The sequence below is a fragment of the Sciurus carolinensis genome, chromosome 8 (genome assembly GCF_902686445.1).
Source record: "Sciurus carolinensis chromosome 8, mSciCar1.2, whole genome shotgun sequence".
Classification (NCBI taxonomy): Eukaryota; Metazoa; Chordata; class Mammalia; order Rodentia; family Sciuridae; genus Sciurus; species Sciurus carolinensis.
Genome location: NC_062220.1, coordinates 75,682,808 through 75,704,663, shown reverse-complemented (window position 1 = coordinate 75,704,663; position 21,856 = coordinate 75,682,808). Strand labels below are relative to the sequence as shown.

The 21,856-nt window shown below is 34.1% G+C and overlaps 1 protein-coding gene across 4 annotated transcripts in view; it reads left to right on the top strand.

Annotated features, from left to right (window-relative positions):
* Agmo (alkylglycerol monooxygenase) overlaps positions 1 to 21,856 on the top strand; it is a 366,628-nt gene that overhangs the window by 184,805 nt on the left and 159,967 nt on the right. For 3 of the 4 annotated variants that reach the window (XM_047562969.1, XM_047562967.1, XM_047562968.1), the window contains exons 11-12: positions 6,045 to 6,127; positions 6,659 to 6,764. In XM_047562969.1, the coding sequence (XP_047418925.1) occupies positions 6,045 to 6,127; positions 6,659 to 6,764 (189 nt within the window). Of the gene's footprint in view, positions 1 to 6,044; positions 6,128 to 6,658; positions 6,765 to 12,190; positions 12,290 to 21,856 lie in introns of those variants that run through there. The other variant, XM_047562966.1, reaches the window with a different exon arrangement.

The window sequence follows — 21,856 nt, the reverse complement described above, 5'->3', positions numbered from 1 at the left end:
AAACTCAGACAAAAGGATCATCCCCTGACATCACTGTCTTTTGCTGCTTGGTGCCCAATATTTGAAAACAATTGCTTCAGATATTTTAGTATTTTTTAAGGACAGAGGGAAAATCTAGCCCCTATTTCTGTATATTGTTGAATGCACACCCATATTTTAATGGAATGGAGTAATACTTTAAACTATAATTGTAATATATCTAATCTTTCTGTATTAAAGTTTCTAAAATGTGATTTTCACCCTTTATTTCTTACAAATTTTTGTAGAAATGGTCAATTCAATGATTGTGCGCTACATATCCATTATCTTGTTTGAACAATGTATTTTCAGTTTTAATACATGTATTATTTTTGCTTTTTGTTTAAAAATTTTCATTCCAGTCAAATTCCTTTTAGTATGCTTCAGTAACTGAAGAATGCCTCAGTAACTAAAGAATTCTGAAACCTTAGGAAAAAAAAAAAAAGAGAGAGAGAACATGATAGACAATATTCACAATTCTTTTAAAGAGCAAGATTTTATTTCAAGACAGATTCTTAAGACCCACATAGAATTGGAAGTTTCATTATGGTGTCACATTGTGTTCTGTTGCTGTGCTTATCCTGTAGCAGTGGGAAGCACTCTCAAACCTAAAGATTTAACATGACAAATCCAGAATCTGAAGGCATCTAGAAGGTAGAGCCCTCAGACAATAGGGGTGAGGAAAGCAGCAATATGGGTGTACCATGAAACCCAGTCAGCTGCCTTCAGTCAGAGGTTACAAAGTCTTTCATGCTCTGCAGTATTAACCCATTTAACAGAAGATGGGCTTTTGGAAACAAAAATAATGACTAATAGGTCTTGTTAGACTCCTTTTAGAAAAACTTCTAAAAATGCACCTCTTCTTATAATAACTGAATTCAGATGTTTTTATTTCTAAATCTTTAAAATAAAATCATGGAATATATTCTCAAATTATCCTTGACAATGCATATTTTTTAAAAAAAATTTTATATAGAAGCATTCTATTATTTTAGGACATAGTATATGGGGCTGATAGTGCTCTTTGTCTGATATATTGGATGGGGAAATAAGAAAGGTAATTATGTTAACCACCAGTGCTTTTCCATGGGACAACAAGAGGGTGATAGCACTCTTCAATAACAACCAGTCTTTATTCATTCTATCTGTGAGTGAAAGGATTCCCACATGTTCATTAATCGTTTAAGCAACATTGCATCATGTATGTATTTCTGAAGTTTCTGTGTATGTTTTCATATCTATTTGAAGAAAGTTGTAAGAAAGTAGTGTTCTTTGGCATATTTATAATAACAGTCTCTCACTGGGAAAATTTTTTAAGAAAGGGCTACTGGAAATGCTTGGGATCTTAAAGGGGAAAACATAATTCCATTCATCATAAAGTCTTTTATTTTTATATCATTTCTCATGCTTTTAGTGATAAGGACTAACAATACATTCAAAGTGTAATTTACATAAAATAAGCAATGGATGATATGAAATAAAACAATAAAAAATAAAATTTTTCTTTTTAAGAAAAATTAGTAAGCTATATCTGATTGAACAAACTGTTTGAATTCATGAGATTAAATATTTACAGTGGTCAAGTTTGATGAATTCTATTTTTCCCCCTTTTGACTCTTGTGTAGCTGACCTGTGATCCTACACAGAGGAATGAGGTGGTATGGGTTCAAGGTTAAGGATTTTGTCCTTTGTGCTCCCTCTCCTAAACTCACATTTACCATAGTCCCCAATGCATGCTCAATAAATGTTCATGGAATATATATTATGCATATATATTATATATACATGTAAAATATATAATCAACTGATCCTAATTAATCTATCAAAGGATGCTGAATGAACAAACTCAGAGTTCATATGAAAATGGAATCTCTGAAAAGAGCAGATAATTTCTGTATTGAATTCCCTCTTTCCATTTTCTCAGTTTTCTTTAAACAATTTTAGGTCAATTCTATTCTTTGAAGGATTAAACTAATGAAAATTAAATTATTAACATTAAATATTTAACATAGTATCATTTAATAATTAATGTTAAATTGGTGATTAATTTATTTTAAATTTTAAGGATCTACAACATTAGTATTACAATTTAGTATAATATCAAATTACTGATTAATTACACTTATAATGAAATTATTATTATTAAAACACAAATATAAACATTCATTTACTCAGTCTTTGAATGAACAGATATTTGGTACTATGTGTCAGGCAATGTTCTAGGCACTCGGCATAGAACAGTGCATAAAGAGATCAAACCTGGGCTGGGGGCTTAGATCAGTGATAGAATACTTGCCTAGCATGTACAAGGTCCTGGGTTAGACTCCCACCACAGCAAAAATACATGAATAAAAACTTTCGTGGAGTTTGCATCCTTATGAGAAGGAACAGCCAACAAGTAGAGAATGCACAAACAATGTGTGTAGAAGTGATAATTCATATGGAGAACAAAAAAATGATGGTGATTATAGAAAGAATGAAGAAGTACTAGTTTATCTAAGGGGGAAAAGGACATGTATTTTTGTACATACTTGAATGAACTGAACCATAACGATTCCTTGGGAGAGTCATTCCCAGCAGAAGGAAGAGTAGGTAAAATAGATATGAGCGGGGAAGATGCTTGTCATGTTTGGGAACACCAAAATTTCCGGTAGTGCTTAAGCATGAAAGAGAGTATGTGTAGACCATAATAAGAACTTTGAACTTCATTCTGAGTGAAATCTGTAGCCCCTGGAGGATTTAGAACATGAATGATATGATCTTACACTTTGAAAGGATAACTCTACACCCTGTGGGTGGGAAGGATAGATGGACAGGAAGTTTTACAAGAGGTAAAACCAGTCAAGAGTATATTTCAACAATTGTAGTGGAGATCATACTGGTCTAGAACAGATTATTAGTTATGCTGTTTGTTCTAAATGCCTTTGACAGGCATATATTTTCAATATATTACCAACATTTGTCTCTGATATATTAAAAGTGGACAGGGAGAAAGAAAGAAGGTGTGTGTCAAGGAGGAGTCACAGATTTTTGTCTTGAGCAATTGAAAACCTGGTGCTGACATTTCCTAAGAAGAGGAAGCTGGGGAGCCTGTAGTCTAGAGGAGGAAAACTAATGCCGTGTTTTAAACATGCCAAGTTTCAGATGCCCATTAACCAAGCACAGGAGGAGGTAGCTGGATTCCCGTATTAAGTTGGTTTCCAGTCTGATCCCAGTGGTCAGGAAGCAATTTAAGAAAGAGAAGTTCATTCTTTTGCCTACGGATCATAAATTTCCTAACCAAAACAAACGATCTATTTTATCCTGTCTCTGAGGTTCCTCTGATAATTGGAAGAGCTAACAGACATTTCATTCAAGTGTCTCATATTTTTATCTTACTGTAACTAAGATCAGCTTAAGCACCTGAACATAGTAACAATAATATGAATCAAGATCATTAGTTGACTTTTTTCATTGTGCCCAGCACTCTTCTCAGTGTTTTATTTCAGTCCTTACCAAAGTCATATTTTATTTTAAATGTACCTCATGTGTATCTGAGTCCTAGAAACATCAAATAATTTGCCTATGGTTAAAGGGCTGATAGATTTGCATAACCACCCCCAAATTCTTAGGTTTTTATAGAGCATTTGCAATCATACCATTGTTTTCTAGCACAAATCATTTCTCTTCCACATGGACTTTTCTCTAATAAATAAAAGTGAAGCAATATGGTGAAAGAAATGTTTTTCTTTAAAGACAAAGTGTTTCCCTTAACTGAACATTAGTGTACTCAAGCACACCTTGGTTACTTCTACCACTGAGAAAATATTTTTCTGCTGGTTTGTGCTTCACTGTCCCAAAGCAGCCATTGCTGACTTTCACATACATAAATAGGTCTCTCCTGCCTTCCTCTTAGACATTCTGACTTCCACTGAGCTCCCCACCCTGTATCAAACACCTTCCATTGCCCCAGACCCCTCAGAGTTGTGACACATTTTATTTAGATTTTTGACCACTCAGCGATACTCTTCTACTGAACTATTGCTTTGGAGGATATAAAGTCCCTTTACAATTCTGGCTGTCATCCCAGGAAACTGGCCATGAGAAACAAGGTTGCTTTGTGATAATAAGGAGCCAAATTACTACATGTGACTAGAAATTGCAACTGGAGGCCTTTGCTTATTATTTATAATTTGGGGTGGATGCAATTTAATTGTAGGTAGGGATACTAGCTAATAATGAATTGAAATTAAAGTTATTTCAGGGGGAAGAAGGGGAAAAGTTCTTGCAAAATAGATTCCTATTTTACCAATCTGTTGTGTCACATCTCTCGTATTTTCAAGAAGGAGAAATTCAAGCACATTTGATGATTAGGGAAATCTTCCTGGGCCTATGTAGTCACTTCCTGGAGTTTATTTACTCTCTTTCCACCTAAAGCAGTACTTATCTGACACTTGGCTATGTAACCTTAACCTATATTTATTTTAGTCAGCTTTTTTGCTCCTGTGACTAAAAAACCTGACAAGAACAACTTTAGAGGACAAAAAGCTTATTAGGGGGCACATGGTTCAGGGGGCTCAGTCCACAGACAGCTGGCTCCATTCTTCAGGGCTCCAGGTAAGATTGAACATCATGGTGGAATAGGGAATTATTGTGGTGAAGGGAAGCAGCTCACGTGATAATGGAAAACAGAGAGAGACTCCATTCGCCAGATACAAAATGCATACACAAGGGCACACCACCAAAGACTCACCTCCCCCAGGCACACAATACCCACCCTCAGCACTAAATTATGGGATTAATTTACTGACTGAATTGAGACTCTCATAACACAATGATGTATTCTCTAACCTTTCTTGCATTGTCTCACACGTGAGTTTTTGGGGGACCCCTCACATCTAAACTATAACAATATCCCTGCCACCAACCCCTTTAATTCTGTTACTCATTTGCATTCTACTGTTGTCATACTTTAGGGTCAGATAGATCTATTTTGCATTTTAGAAACAGCTTAATTGTTGTATCATAATGGAAAAGTTACATAACCTTTTGATTTCCAGAGTTTTAAAAAATATATATAAAGCAAATTTGATGGCACCTACTCTGCTTTATTGTTGGGTATATAAGAAGGATTAAAGTATAAGAAACACTGTATGAAAACTGTAATATAGCAGGTGCTCAATATGCATTACTGACAGATTTTAACAGTAAATTAAATTCATAATAAATTGATAATTCTGTGGTAAAATATTTTATTTTGTTATAATTCAAAAAGCATCTTTTGATATGTACATATGAATATATAGATTTCATCAGATATGAGTGAGTGTATGTCTCTCAAATATGTCTTCTCATGCATAAGCACATTCTCTTTAAATATTTTCTGTATCAGACAGCTTTGGATATAAAAATTATAAAGAATTGGTGACATTAAAAATAGATATTGGAGCTGGACATGGTGGTGCATCCCTGTAATCTCAGCATCCTGTAGACTGAGGCAGGAGGATCCCAAGTTCAAATCCAGTCTCAGCAACTTAGCAAGGCCCTAAGCAACTTAGTGAGACCCTGGATCAAAATAAAAAGGGTGGGGGACATAACTCAGTGGTTAAACACAGCTGGATTCAGTCCCTGGTACCATAAAAAAGAAAAAAAGAAAACAAAAAAAGAAAGAAAGAAAAAACAAAAAGAAAAGAGGTACTAATGGAATGAAGTGTTTATTTGTAATAATGTGAATTATTTCTCTACACATGGGTTTAATGTGCTTCAAAAAATATGAAAGTCAAAACTTCAAAGGGGAAATTTTAGAAAGAACACTTGAAACAGATATCATTATGAAATTGTCTGATTAATTCTCCAAGCATCCAACACGGTAACTAAGTGACATTAGGAAAAGAAAACTGTCTTCTGCATAATCAGCCTGTATGAAAAGAATAAATGACAAATGACATAACAGAAAATAGAGTCGGGGCTCTTTCCTTGTAAGTTTGTCTCCCAGTGCTCCTTCTGATAACTCTTAAGGATCCACTGATCTCTGTGTTTGTTGACAGGCACTGTCACAGGTTTCTCTCCTTCTGAGGGTTCTTTTCATCATCCTGACCTTGACCTCCATTGGATTCCTTCTGGATCAAAGGTAAGAAGTGAATGTTTTCATTATTTTTCTCTTTTACTCAAATTAAGAATTTTCCACAAAGTCATTAAAATAATATTATGTTATGTAATTTTATAATGTAGTTTTAAACTTAAACATGGAACCTTGATATTCTACTCTTCATATTTTAGAGCACATAGGTATATCAATTCTCCTAAGAAGTCATTTTTTAATGAATAAAGTAAAAGGCACTAGGTTAGTGAGGAGACTCATTTGCCTTAAACTCTACAATTTAGTTGCCGAATATTTTAATTTTAGCTGAAAATAAGTTTCACCCTAACCCATCAATGCTTTAACTAAGCCATAAGTGATAAAGAAGAGATTTTTCTTTAAAAAAAAGTTTCTTTTTTACATTAATGCCTATTTTCAAATAGCTTCAGAGGAACATCTTCTTGAATATGTCAAAATACTATGTATTTATTGAAAATCTAAGTAAATGCATCTATCAATTATAGTATATACATATGAAGAGTTTAGCTAAAGCTAATGAAAGTTATTGACATGTTATTTCAGACCTAAGGCAACTATCATGGAAACTCTCCGTTGCTTGGTGTTCCTGATGCTGTACAGATTTGGTCACCTTAAGCCTCTGGTCCCTGCCTTGTCATTTGTTTTCGAGGTAAGTCTTTTGTTTTAGGCAGCTATCGCATGGATTATACATGGATTTCATGTTTAACTTATTCATTATATGTTGTCTCCTCTCTACTTAATTTGTGAGAAGTACTTGTGAGAATTTGTGCCTGTTTACTTATGTAACAGTACTTGTTAGCTGTGTTACTTTGGGCTATCTAATATTTCAAAGCCACAGTTTCCTGGTCCCTACATTTGGATCAATATTATTAAGATCATATAGTTTATGGACAAAATATGTTGCATAACTTTTATAAAGAAATTTCAGGACACATGGTATGTTGTTAAGAAATGGTAAAAGTGATTTTGTAAGAAATTTTTGGAAAAAAATGACAAGTACTTCATGATGTCATTCATATAATAAATAAATAAAATTGGTCTCATAGAACTCAAGAGCAGAATTGTGGTTTCCAGAACTTTGAGGTGCTAATAAAAGTTTGATTGATGGGTACTAAGTTATCATTAGATATGAATATGAAGTTCCCATGTGGTATTGCAGTTGATGGACATTGTTTCCGTTTTTTTTTTTTTTTTTACTATTGTGAATAGTGCTACAATGAAGGGAATCTGGGTTTATTTGATGTACTTATTTTCTTTCCTTTAATGTATAGTCAGGAGTGGGTTTGTTGGATGATACAGTAGTTCTATTTTTAACTTTTTGAGGAAACTCCATATTATTTTCTTAATAACTGTACTAACGTGCAGTCTCAAAAGCAAGGTGCAAGGGTATCCTTTTCTCTACATCCTCACTATCTGGTTATTCTGGATCTTTTTGATAACAGCTATCCATGCTAGAGTGAGGCAGTATCATATTGTGGTTTTTGTGATGGATTGACATATTTGACTTCATGGAAATGATATAGGCCAGGCTATAAAGGCAATGACTAAACAGACTGCATTTTACCTGAAGACTCCATGTTAGGTAGGAAATGCTTCTTCCATGGGAACACTCCATCTCTGTACCCATCAACAGTTGCTTAGCATGACATGTTTGGCAACACAAAATGGAAATTCTTATATAAAGAAAAATTGTTCTCTTTTTGATTCCTATTTTTCTTAGACAATGTGCAGAAGACATGTTTGGGTAACCCTAAGATGTCGGCTGGCGTTGAGCCAAGAGGTGGCGCATAACTAGTGTTAACACGGCGTGATCTACTTTTGCCTGATTAGTTAATGTCTCCTTTGTGCTAGTGGTCAACAGATATTCCTCACTCTTTCTTGATTGGTACCGAGGGGCGTGTCTCAATTGTGCTAATCCTAAGCTGATTGGCTGCCTTAGGTTTATAAGACACACCTATAGGAAACACCACGGATAGCCGGATAAGCAGCTAGCAGAAAGGATAAGCCACACCTCTAGATCGCTGGGTGGAGGATAAGCAGCACCTCTGAATGATGGCAGAACGCAGGTTGCAGATTGCAGAACGGAGAAGTAAAGCCACACCTCTAGATAGCAGAGTGAAGGACACAGGATGCAGGATGCACCTTTAAGAAGAAGCAGCAAAACTAAGAAGTAGCATCTCTGAAAGTGTAGCCTCTCCGATAAGCAAAGATTCTCTCTTAAGCAAAGCCTCTCTCTCTCTCTCCTCTCAAAGCCTTTCTTCCTCTATAGGTTGGGGAACAGGTGAATAAGCAAGAAAGCAGCGCACTAAAGAGAAAGATAATAGAAGTAGCTCAGTTTCCAGTCCACCTCCAATAAATACCCACGCAATTTTTGCTGCAGGTGGTAACAAATTGCCGCGGGCAGTGACAACAATGTACTGTGTCAACAGTGATTGTCTAGATGTAGTAACCATTCTTTAACTGTACCCAACTAAGGTCATTTTGACCCACTTCCCCTTATACTTATGATCTTAGATCTCATTATGTTAGTTTATAATTTTGATTCATAGTAACAGACACTTATGATTGATGTGCTGACTTATGGTATAAAAAATCCTGCAACCCTTTGGCCGGGGCTGTTTTCCCAATAGCCATTTTTGGGTCATTGTGTCAGACAGTCAGCAGGCTGGCTAATAAAGACTTTCAAATTTGAAAAAAAGAAAAAAAGAATTTTTTTGTCAAGGATTCTACCATTTGAGAATTAAAAAAAAAATTTTTTTATTTGTAAATGGACACAACATCTTTTTATGTATTTGTTTTTATATGGTGCTGAGGAAGGAACCCAGTGCCTCACATGTGTGAGGCAAGTGCCCTATCACTGAGTTATAGTCCCAACCCCTGAGAATTTTTAAAAATTTTAATTTATTAAAATTTTTATTTGGCTGGGGATATAGCTCACTTAGGTAGAGTGTTGGCCTCACAAGCATAAGACCCTGGATTCAATCCCCAGCACCACAAAAAAAAAAAAAAATTGTTTGTTCATTTTAGTTATACATAACTTAGGATTCATTTTGACATAACTATATACCATGGACTATAATTTGCTCTAATTCAGTCCACAGTACTTCCCTTTTCCTTTTGCTCCTCCTTCCTCTGTTCCCTTCCCTGTACTCTACTGATCGTTCTGCTATTTATTTACAGTTTTTTTTTTTTTAATTAATGCCTAGTGGATATACATAATGGTTATATTCACTGCAGTATATTTGTATGTGTACATAGGAAAGTTAGGTCAGATTCATTCCATTTTTTCCCTTCCCATTCCTTCTCCATCCCCCGCAATCTCCTTACTCTACTCCACTGATATTCTAACCTCAAACCTTTTCTTTTCTTTCCTTTATTTTGTACTAGCTTCTGCATATCAGAGAAAACATTCAACCTTTGACCTAGGTCTGGCTTATTTCACTTAGCATGATAATTTCTATTTCCATACATTTACCAATAAATGCCAACTTTTTGTTATTCTTTGTCTGAATGATAATCCATTATCTCTATATATTACATTTTCTCTATTTATCTGTTGAAGGGCACCTAGATTGGTTCCATAGCTTGACTATTATGAATTGTGCTACTATAAATATTGATGTGGCTGCATCCCTATAGTATGCTGATTTAAAGTGAAAATTGTGATTAAGATGTCTTATCAGTTATCTACAAAAAGTAATGATTTGATATAAATAAAATAATTGAGGTCAATGAGATTTTCCTACAACTAAAATTATCTAAATATGGTCTTTTATTATGACTAAAACTTATTTTCCCAAAACGACCTTGAATTTTTAGGTATATATTTATTGTTTCAGATCCTAGGCAACTGTTAAAATTTTTTATTCTTATTCTTTGTGTTTTAATAGGGTATTTTCAAAACTTAGAGTTATATTGTTTAATTTTGGTGCTAAGCAACCTGTCAGTATCACTAGATTTTGCAATATATGAATTTATTTAAGTATGAAGCAAAAATGCTAACATTTCACCCAACTTCAGAAGAAAACCTGACATAGACACTACCATTTAGTAATGATTATAAATTGGAACAACTTATGTACAAAAATTTGACAATGTCTATCAAAATTCAAATATAAATGCACTTTGATTTAGAATTTTACTTCTAAGAATTTATACTCCAGATATAGTACACTCACACATGTGTGAATTGATGTATAGTGAGAGTATTCATTGGGGCATCATTTGTAATGGCATAAGACTAGAAAAAAATCTAATGACCATTAATAAGTGATACTTAAAGATTATGCTCTTTAAAATAAAAAAAATTATCTAGAAAATTAAGAACTCTTTAATACAAATCAAGAAAAATTGCAATAATATATATTATGTATGAAACAAAACCTGATACAGAATCACATATGATGTATGCTACCATACAGTGTATATAAGTATAGAAACAGGATGGGAAGCTTCTGTATATACTTATATAAATGTATTTTATTGTATGTATGTTAATATATCTAGGAAGATAAACAAGTACCTAGCAGTTTTCTGTATGAAGAGAATGAGAATTATATGCTAGAAGAAAGGAATTGAAGAACAGTTCTTTTTCAAATTAATATTCTTTGGGAACTTAAAGTTTATGAAGCATGGGAATATATTTCATTTAAAACATTGATGTTTAGATAATGAGGCATCAATTGGTATCAGAATTTTCAAAATCTTCTAAGATAATATAATAATCTGCATTTAAATAAACATTAAAATGTATATAATATTATACCTATGTTGTTCCTTGAGACTATAAACTAGAAGCAAAATGGAGAAGCAAAAATTATACATATTTAGGAAAATTCAGAAGTATACATACTTAAATAAAACTTAAAATCAAACAAAATAGGTAAGAAGCATGTTCTAATTATGGGCATGAAAGGAAGTAATTCCATTTAATGAACCCACTGTTGGGTATATGGTAATAGTCTTACATCAAGCAAATGGAGATTCTGGGTTCTTTAAATTAGCCCTGATTTTAAACAGATGGGGGTATATATTTACATTGGGGTTTCTTTGACAAAGGGATGGTGGACAGCAATATAGTGTGCCCAGTTTTTGAGGTGATATGCTTATTTAGTAAATAGGTGAAGGTGAATGAGTAATACATGAGCTTTGAAGCCATGTTGCTTGAATTTGATTCTCAGTTTGAGAACTTACTTGGTGTGGAAACTTGTGAAATCACTTGACCATTTAAATAATTGGCTTTAGCTTCCTCATCTGTAAAAGGAGGAAGTAATAACATCTATCTAATAAGGTTTTGAGAATTAAATGAGATAATAGGTGCAAGAGATTTGGCACAGCAACTAACACATACTGTGTTCAATAAATATTAGGTGCTGTTATTATTTTTGTTGTTGTTTTTGTTTTATATGAACATGAGGATCCTCAAAATAATTGCTTGGCTTGCCTCAAAAAACACAAGTCATTTAGGGGCAACTAGTATGGGAAGTGGAAAAAAGTAATAATGTTTAACTAAAAATCATAGTTACATAAATTTTTAGTCTGAAATTCATTCTGTGACATTGGACTTTGTGCCTAAGTATTCATCTGTAAGTCAGGCTTAGTAAGAGATGACATCCTTTGAGCCCTTATTATGTTCCAAATGTCTTACTTGCATTTTTTTTCATTTAATTCTCATACAAAATCCAAAATTTACTTTCATTATTTTTATAATAAGAAAAGTAAGGGGTGTAATGATTTATTTGAATACACATAGCTAGTAAGGAAACAACTCCAGATACAAACTTAGGAATCTGACACCATTATTTCTTAATCATCCAGGAACATTTTCTTCTACGTAATGATAGCAGAATTCAACTTCCTCAAAGGTTCCAGATGAGAAAGTCAGATGTAATATAGCATTAAGAGCTTGGAAAATGTAAAAAGTTATAATAAATGCTTTATAAATTTAATTGCGAATGTACTTTTGAATAGACAAGTGCTTTGAATAATTTACCTCTGAATTATCTTTGGTTTATAATTCAAGGAAGGGACGAAACCATGGCAAATGTTCTCTGGGTGCTTATCTTCTTTTTCTAGAACTTTTCTGTTCATCTTGGCATACACCTGACCAGTTCTTCAAGAGTAGATGTTGCCTGCAATTTGCCCCTAAAACTTCATTAAAACTGCATAATATCATTGACATCACTTGGCTCTGTAGTTCAGATGTAGTTTTTGCATGTGGTCATGCATTGGTACTGAAGCTTGGTTCTCAGTGTGGCAATGCTGGGAGGTGGTGGGCCTTTAATAAATGGAGCCTAATGGGAGGTGTACCCTTGGGGAGATTAAGGTTGTTTTCATGGAACCCCTGAGTTAGTTTTTGTGAGAGAGTCATCATAAAAGAATAAGCCTGGCCACTCCCCAGTCTCTTTGGCTGACTGTCTAATGATATCATCTCTCCCTCTTTTACATGCTTCTGTCATTGTGATGTTATTTATCATGAGATTCTTGCCAAAGTTGAGCTGATGCTGACACCATGCCTTTGAACCTCCAGAACTGTGAGCTAAATAAAGCTCTTTCCTTTAAAGTACCCAGTCTCTGGTGTTTCCTTAGAGTAATGAAAAATGGACTAATACACATGGTTGTGTGGGAAAATTAGATGCCACAAAGGACATAGGAAGTACTCAATAAAATTTCATTGTTATTCTTTACATTAAGATTATTATTAAAACTAAGCTATCGAATTTGAAATGGTTAAACCTGTGGTCAGAGTTCAAATCATATGTGCCAGAATAAAGACTGGGCAAGTATGTTAGCATCCATATTTTTGCCTGGGAAGTAGTTTTTTCTTTTTTTCTGCTTTCTTCTAAAGTTCAACATTTTAAAAATTACTGTTATTTCTCAGTTCTTATATTCTTAATTGTATGTTTCAAATTTGCATTTTCTTCACATTTTTATCTATTAGAACTTTATGTAAGTCTTTGACATTCATCATAGTTTTAATGAAACTGTTCTTTGCCCCACAAGAGGAGTAGAGAAACTTAATAAATGTCCTCAGTGACTCCATTCAATATGAATTAGGATTGACTGACTAGAGTCATTAGACTACAAAGACATAATGTTCTCATCATTTTTCTTTGAAGCTATCATTTGAATCGGTGTCAGTGAAGCAATTAATCGCCTTTCTCTTATAAATCAGTGTTGTGTATATTGGCAACATCAACTTGCAACCCTGTGACTCTTCTCTATTTATCTAGAAGGCTGACGGGAAATTTTCTTACAGTGTTTTATTATGTTAGTTAAACTCCATAAGTTTGCACATAATAGTCCTTGTACACCAAAAAAGACACTTCTGGTTACATTTTACAGCCTTAATATCCATCTCTCTCTCTCTCTCTCTTTTCCACACACACACACACACACACACACACACACACACAGGAAAATGGACCTTAAATTATTTTTTACTCAGATTACAAAATTGCTATTGAGTAATGACAATTCAGGATCAGAAATATGAAGTATTTTTTGAATTTGGTACTGTGACTTGTATGTTAAAGATTTACTTCTTTTAGCTTATATTCACAAGAATACTGAATGAGGGCAGAGGGCTCTTGTTAGTTATAAATGTAATACAGAGCAAATGTATAACCACCAATCTATTCTCAATGATTACCTCAGGCCCTTGGACTTTTCTCTTGGAGTGTATCAACAAATACTTTGATCAGCACCTTCAATAACTTTTTAAAGCTTACTTTTTAAATAAGAAACTTGATCAAAAAATAATCTCTTCATTCTTTCATTCACTCATTTCGCACTCACATATTTTATGTTTGTAAGCTCACATGTAATTTGCTGTAAGATGCACCTGTGAATTGTGATTGATTTTACTTTCTCATAGTAGTAGCTTTGTAAATGTTTAGCCTGGTGAATATTTCTAACAAAGAAAAGAAAATAAGGTCCAAGTTTTGGTAAATACACAGATGGTCCCAGACCTAACAATGGTTTGATTTATTTGTGAATTTTTAGACCTTATTGGTGGTGTGAAGGTGATACACATTCAGTAGAAACTGTTCATTACATTTTGAATTTTGATCAATAGTGTGTGGCTTGATGCTCTCTTGTAATGCTGAATAGTGGCCACAAGCTGCAGCTCCCAGGCAGATGTACCATCAGGAAGGTGAAAAGCCAGTATTCCACTGTGCACTGGGTTGCTGGGTATTTAGCAGGTTAGATGTATTCTATGCATTTGAACTTACTGTATTTTCAACTTATGATGGGTTTATGAGGATGGGAAGCCAAGACAATCTATATCCATACATAAGACAATGAGAAAATATTTGTTTGAATAATTTTGATACTTTTGCACATTTTGCTTCATATAACTTTTTTATTCACTAAAGCAGAGAGTATAATAAAGGAGCTAATGTATGATTTCATCTGTCGTGACAACCTCACTGATTTTGAACTCACATAAATATGTGGGCTAGGTTCGATTCTGCCACTTAAATGGCAGTGTGGCCTTAAAAAGTTATAACCATGGTTTAGTTCTCTTAGCTTAGTTTCCTCACCAGAAAGGAAAATACAAACCCTAAGAGGCTGTTTTTGAGATTCAAAAGAATAAAGAAGATATGACCTGTAGAATCTAGCATAGTATCTGACATATAAGTAGCAGGCACAATAGTAATAATTATATCTCCTGATTTATATTGTACATACACATACACACATATTTAAAACAATATTTTGAGCAATGAAAAGGTAAACAGAATATGTTTATCAATGTCAGTGATTTGATTACAAAATTGTATGTGATCATTTTAAATTTAGAACTCCAATTATAAAATCTGACTTTCAGTTTTTAGTATAAATCATGAAAATGGGAGCATATCTTGTCTGCTGAAAATGTGCCCAAGAGATGGGGAGGATATGAACAAGTGGATGGGAAAGGAGAGAATGCCAAGAAAAATTGAGAAGCAAAGGTGACCCTGGCTGTGCACGGGGTGAGATGAACCTAGCAGTAACAGAGCAAAGCATGGGTCCCAGGGGAAGACAAAAGTCCATGCAAGTTAGGTCCAACTTGCCTAATGCTTTCAATGGCATGCAGAAGAGTCTATTCAATACGTATTAAATGCCTGTTTCACCAAAGATACAACAAAAGTACTGTCTTTGTGAAGCTTGCATTTTAATCAGTGCTAATTTTTGATTGCTACACAGTAAATAAACACAAATTTAGTGGTTTAAAACAGCACGTTTTTATTTAACAGTTCGTGTGGGTCAGGAGGTCTGGCAAAGTGTAGCTGGATACTCTGCTGATGGTCTCTAAAGGCTAGTTTTAAGATACTGGCCAGACTGCACCTCATCTGGAGGCTCAACTAAGGAAAAGTCCATTTCCCTGCCTATTCAGGTTGCTGACAGAAGTCATTTCCTTGCAGCTGTATGAGTTAGGGCCCAGCTTTCTGCTGGTTTCTGGCTTGAGGCTGCCCTCAGGTCCCAGAGCTTGCCTGCAGCTCCTCACTGTGTGGCCTTCCAAAACATGACTACTTATTTTATCAAGCCACCAAGGAGAATCTCTTACTACAGGGTCTCTGAGTCTCTCTTTTAAAGGTCTCACCTGATTAAGTCAGGCTCATCTAGAATAATCTTGTAATAGACAAATTTAGGGCCTTAATAACATCTGCAATATCCCTTCACATTTTCCTTATTCTTTTGACTAGAAGCAAGTCATGGGTCTCAAATAGGTGCCCAAACGCTGTGCTTCCTTGAAATTTTCACCAGATTAATTAGTTTATCATCTTTAAATTTAACCTTAATCAAAGTATAAGAATGTGGGCAAATGTAGTCAATTCTTTGCCATAATATAGTATGAATGACCTCTGATCCAACTCCCAAAGGAGTTCTCATTTCTCTCTGAAAACATATGAACACAGTCCACATTTTTGTAGGCATTCTGGTCCTCTGAGTTCTCACCCAAATCACCATTAAGCTCTGTTTACAACATTCTAAGCCTTCCTTATCCTCAATTTCCAAAATTTTTCACTCCTCCCACAAATCGGCTCCAAAAGTTTCTGAACCACATGGCCAGGATAGTACCAGCAAAGACTTCACCTCTCAGTACTAATTTCTGTATTAGTCAGCATTTTGTTGCTGTGATCAAAATACTTGATAAAGACAACTTATAAGAGAGAAAGTTTATTCTGGCTCATGATTTCAGAGACTTAATCTATTGTGGGATGACTCCATTGCTCTGGGCCCAAGGTGAGGCAGTATAACATGATGGAAGGATAGAAGGGTGTGACAGAGGAATGCTGCTCCATTCATTACTGGCCAAGAAGTAGAAAGAGAGGGAAGGGGAAAGGGGCCACAGGAAATATGAATACTTCCCAGGATGTGACACCAGTTATTCACATCCTCCATTGATGACCCACCTGCTTACAGTTGCCAGCCTGTTAGCCCATTCAAACTATTATCATCTGATTAGGTTAAAGTTCTCAAAATCTAATCATTTCACCTCTAGACATTCCTAAATTGATACAGAAGCTTTGGGGGATGCCTCATATCCAAACTTTAACAAGCTCCTATTTATGTGAGGTCTCACTTAATAGCTGGAATTATTTCAAGAAGTCAGAATTCCAGCTATCGAACTTCACTTAGATGAAGAAGGCAGAAGGATTACATTTGGTTTCTTACTTATGTTTGTTTATTATTTTTATTATGTTGTTTTTCTTATTTTCATGGAATTATAACCTAATTTCATTTGCATATGGTCTCAGGTATATACATGAGGAAATGCATACAGTCTTTATTGATCTGGGAGTTACTAGACTTTAAAACATCAGTTACTATAATTTTTGTGGTGTTTGGAATAGATATTAATAATGGACATAGTGGAATATGAAAGTAATTTTTTTTTCCAGTAGGTTGCTCGGAGTATTCAAATTGTCTTTGGAAAATAAATTTATACTATTTTTAACATTTTAAAATCATTCAATACATTATACTATGCAAAACTTGAATGCGTTTTATTTTTTTAAAAAGTCATGATTAGAGTGATCATATAACATAAATTAGACATTTAACTTTGTGATTTTTCTTAAATGTGAATCATCCTATGTGGCTCAGTGAGACAGGGACAGAACTGGAGTTTAGTTGTTGACTTTTTCTTTCTACCTCACAAAATGATTAGTAATCTTCAATTGAATTATGTGTATAATAGGGTTGTTTTGTGTATACTATCATTTATTTAAATATTTTCAAATTACACATCATGAGTAATTTTAAGTATTGTAGTTCATGTTCTACATGGTTAATATGTGTTAATTAATTTATTAATTTAGTTTTTAACTTATAATAACTTTATAATATAGGTAGAACTATGTCACATTTTTTCATATGAGGAAACTGAAGAACTATAAAAACAAGTCATTTGTCCAAAGCCCCAATACTCTATGTAGGAAAAACAGAATTCAAATCCCCATAGCATGGCTCTGGAGCCCATACATTTAGAAGACATGCTCTAGTGTGCATTACAGGTTGAGCTGTCCGGATCTTGTGTTTATTGATGTTGAAACTCCATGGGGCCTGAGGCTAAAGCATCTTTTCTTATCTATCCTCCTTTATTCATTTTTATCACTTGAAAAACCATGGATGAGCTGATGACCACATGTTTATCTGCATAGGACCTCCTTCACCTTCATGGGTAGAATCACACATCCTGCAACTCAAGTGTGGTCTGCTCTTGGACAGCATAGGCACGTTACAGAATAGCATATCTAAAAGTGAGCTCTTGATCATCTGGTATCTCAAGACTTTACATCTCAAAAAACACTTATCATCAACAGTTACTCATGCCATAAATCTAAGAATCATTTTGTTTTAACATGTTTCTTTTCTACTCACTTCTTCCCAATTATTAACTTCTATTGTTTCTACTCCAAGATACATCTGCTATATAATTTCCATGTTATGATCTTACTTTAAGGAATTATATCTTGCCAGGACTACAACAGAAAACACTTAAGTATACTCCTGACTTCTATTCTTGACAACTTACTATCCATAATGTATATATGTAAATTTAGGTTAAATTATTTAATGGACTTAGATGACTCTCAGAATAAATCCAAACCTTTTACCACAATCTAAAAGTACCTTAGAAATCTACCATAGGAAAATACTTAGACATCTCTCAATCCAGAAATATAAACTGATAAAGATAATAAGAAAATAAAAGAAATCATTGCTTTAATATACAGATTGTGACTGTGTTCCCAACAGTCTTGAGAGCTTTTTTTATTGACTTCATATTTAGGAACTTCTTAAAAAACTATATTTCAGCAAACAATAAAATGGCATTATCTATAGCACTTTATTCTGCTTAATTAAAAAAATTCTTTTAAAATGTAAGCATATCTATTTTAAATGGAAGACCTTTAAATACAGTAATTGAAAACAATAAATTATGAATGCCCATAAATAGAAATACCTCCCAAATTTAAAATGTCATTATTTTTATAAATAAAAATATGTAGAAATACTAGTGAAATTTAAAAATCTAATTAATTCTCAAATTATCATATATGAAAATAAAATTCTTGTTAAAATGGCATTGAATGTGATCTGTATTATATGGATATTTACCTCAATGACATTTTACAAACCACTTTGAGTATTCATATTTTCACCCCAAATCCTGTTTTGTTTTAAAATTTTCATGTTTAGGTGATCATCCTCAAAACGTCAATGAATAGAAGCAAAACAAACACAAACTTAAGGCAAGTCAACAATCTCAAAACTCACAGAGAATTTCTGTCTCACTGTAGTACGAGGTGTCATAGCTCTACTTTGAGGTCATGTTCTGAACATCTCTTTGAATATCAGAGGCTATCTGGATTTGAATTATCTGAGAGTTTTGTACAGGATGCTCTCTCAGGGTTGTACAAATTCCTACAAAGCTAGAGAATAGTATTTCTGGTTTTAGGAACCTTGGGAAGGGGTTCAGTGTTGACCACAAAAAGTGCATTCAAAGAGGGAATCTTTGGTAGACATTTTAGCTCCACAATGAAGAGTTCTGTCTGAAATCAAACCATTAATATACATACCACACTTTAATAAACATCCCACTTGTCCTACAAATCTAGACTCAATTATCACACCTTCTTATCAACTTTTTCACATTACTATTCTGTGTGGACAACTGTTTTGATAAAATATTAATCTAGAATAGCAATCTACCTATCAGCGATTTTATATACAGATGAGGAAACCAAAACTATATAGTAACAGCAACAAAACTCTTCAATATTTATTGATTTATTCAATCAATATTAAATGTGAAAAATTGAGGAGAGCACATTTCCAAAAAATTAACCATAAATAGAAAGCTGAATTAAATATGTATTGACTTATAATGAATGCATATTCAGGTGTCCCTTGTTACCTAAGTATTCCATCAAATTCATAGTGACATGAGATTCAATGAGGCAGCTTAGAGGAAGGCTGCATTTCCAGTTGCTTTTTGTCTTGAAATTTAAGCAATGACAGCAGTGCTTCTCAGTGAAGTGGGTGAAAGAAAGTTTCCACTGAAATTCAATATCAGTTAGATACATTTAGTGACTCAGAAATTTAGACGCATTGAACAAAAGACAAAAAATAGCACATTGGAGTCAAATCAGTTCCAATGGCAGAAATGGTGCTGTTTCACTATAGAGGGGCAAGATAACACAAGCAGAAAGAAGAACTTGTAATGGACAAATTTGATATGTAAAAATCTGTAGAACAGAAAGCCATGTGAACTTAACTGAACCAGAAACTACACAGTGAACTGGTGTTGGAAAAATGTTGCATGTTGCTCAACTCACATGTGGAGAGCTGAGGCAGTGAGCCATCTTGAGGAGACCATGCTGCAACTTGTGGCTAGAGGAAACTGGGAGATGGTAGAAAATATTGATATACTGCCCCAGTAGGCACCTACCATGTGGCATCAGGTGTACCTAGCAGAATATGATTGAAATAGGCACAGAGAAAATTGTATCCAGGAAGATTCAAGTGAGAGACATGGAGGATAGCAACTCATTTCCTTTTGATTATGGCAGTTCATTTGACTAGCTGAGGAGAGTCAGGAAACTGAAGAATTAGGTGTCATTACCCTTGGGGACTGCGTCTGAGAAGGCTGTGTTCCTGGGCAGTGGAGTGTTAAGATCTGTGGAGGAATGGCTTCCCCATCCTATAAGGATAATTCTCAGGAGGTTTCTGAGATCCAGATTTCCAAAAGAGATTGGCATCTGACCCGCCCCAGGGGTGTGTTGATCTAATAACTCCAGCTCAGAAATCACCTGACAAAATATCAAAGGCCTGATTAGAGCTAAATTTTGGGACTCCCTGTTTTGAACTCCATGTTGATTTTTTTTCTCATTTTTAGAAATTTTTATGATTGTTATTTTTCTTTGTCTTGCCTTTTGAGGATTAGGCATATTTTTGTTTGAGTTTTGCTTTGTTTTGCTTTTTTCCTCACTAATTTCACCTGCTTTATCTCTTCACATTTTGAACATTGAAAGTTTCTATTGCCTTCCTATCACATTTATTTTTTCTTCATGAACTGCATTTTAAACATCTTTTAGAACTATTTGGTTTATAAATTGCTGCATCCCCCATGTTTTTGCAGTTATTAATGCTGTGGATGTTGTAGTTGACAACTGCTATTTACATTAACACCATATCTAGCTTACATCTATTAGTTGTTTTTCCTATTGGCAATTCCTAATAACATTCCTGTTTTTGTGGTAATTAATGTTGTTGATTTCATAGCAGAAAACAGGTATTTATTATAATGATATACTGTTTATTTCTGTTGTTGCTATTATTTCCAACTTTTTGGTGAGGTGCTCAGAATGTACTGGGACAATAAAAGTTTAAAGAATTGAGACAACTGCTGAGCTAAACCCAGCCAAGAGACAGTGCACTTGCTCCACACACAAATTAATCATATTCAAACTTTAATATAATGAATAGAAGAGACAAAAAACCCAAACTAATGACAAGGTTGCAAGTAGGAATGGTTGGGGAGGTGCTCCCTCAGGCCACACATATGGACATCCACTTCTAAAGCACAAAACAGGAAGAATTAACACAATGACTGTGAATACTACATCTACAAGGGATCTTAATATAGATCATGCCTGTATCCTTTTAGAATACAAAGGATTGTTAGGTAGAAAAAAGCAATCACAAGCATGTATCCCACATACCATGCTCTATATAACATGTAACTGACATATCTACAAGACGTTTTTTGAGAACTACCCAGAAAGCAGAAATTTCAAGCTCCAACACAATATATACTGTATCAAGATATACTACAATATATACTGTATCAAGATACACTAATCATCACCAAAGAACTATACTATAAAACACTCTTAGAAATACATTAAAAAGTTTACAACAATCTGATATTGCAGAACACTTTGGCAAAAGAAGTCTGTGCCATACAAAGGCCCACAATTAGGAGTTAAAGAGAAATCCATCCAAATAGAAACATAAATACCAACACAGGAATGTAAGAAATATGAAAAAACAAGGTAACATAAAGCCTCTTAAAGTTTATAATTCACTAGCCACTACTGCAAAGATAATGAAGATATTGAAGTGGATGAACTATCAGACAAAAAACTCAATAATTATTATAAAAATGATCAATGAGTTCCAAGGGAGTACTGAAAAACAACTGAATGAATTAAGGTAGTTAGTACAGAATATCAAGGAAAA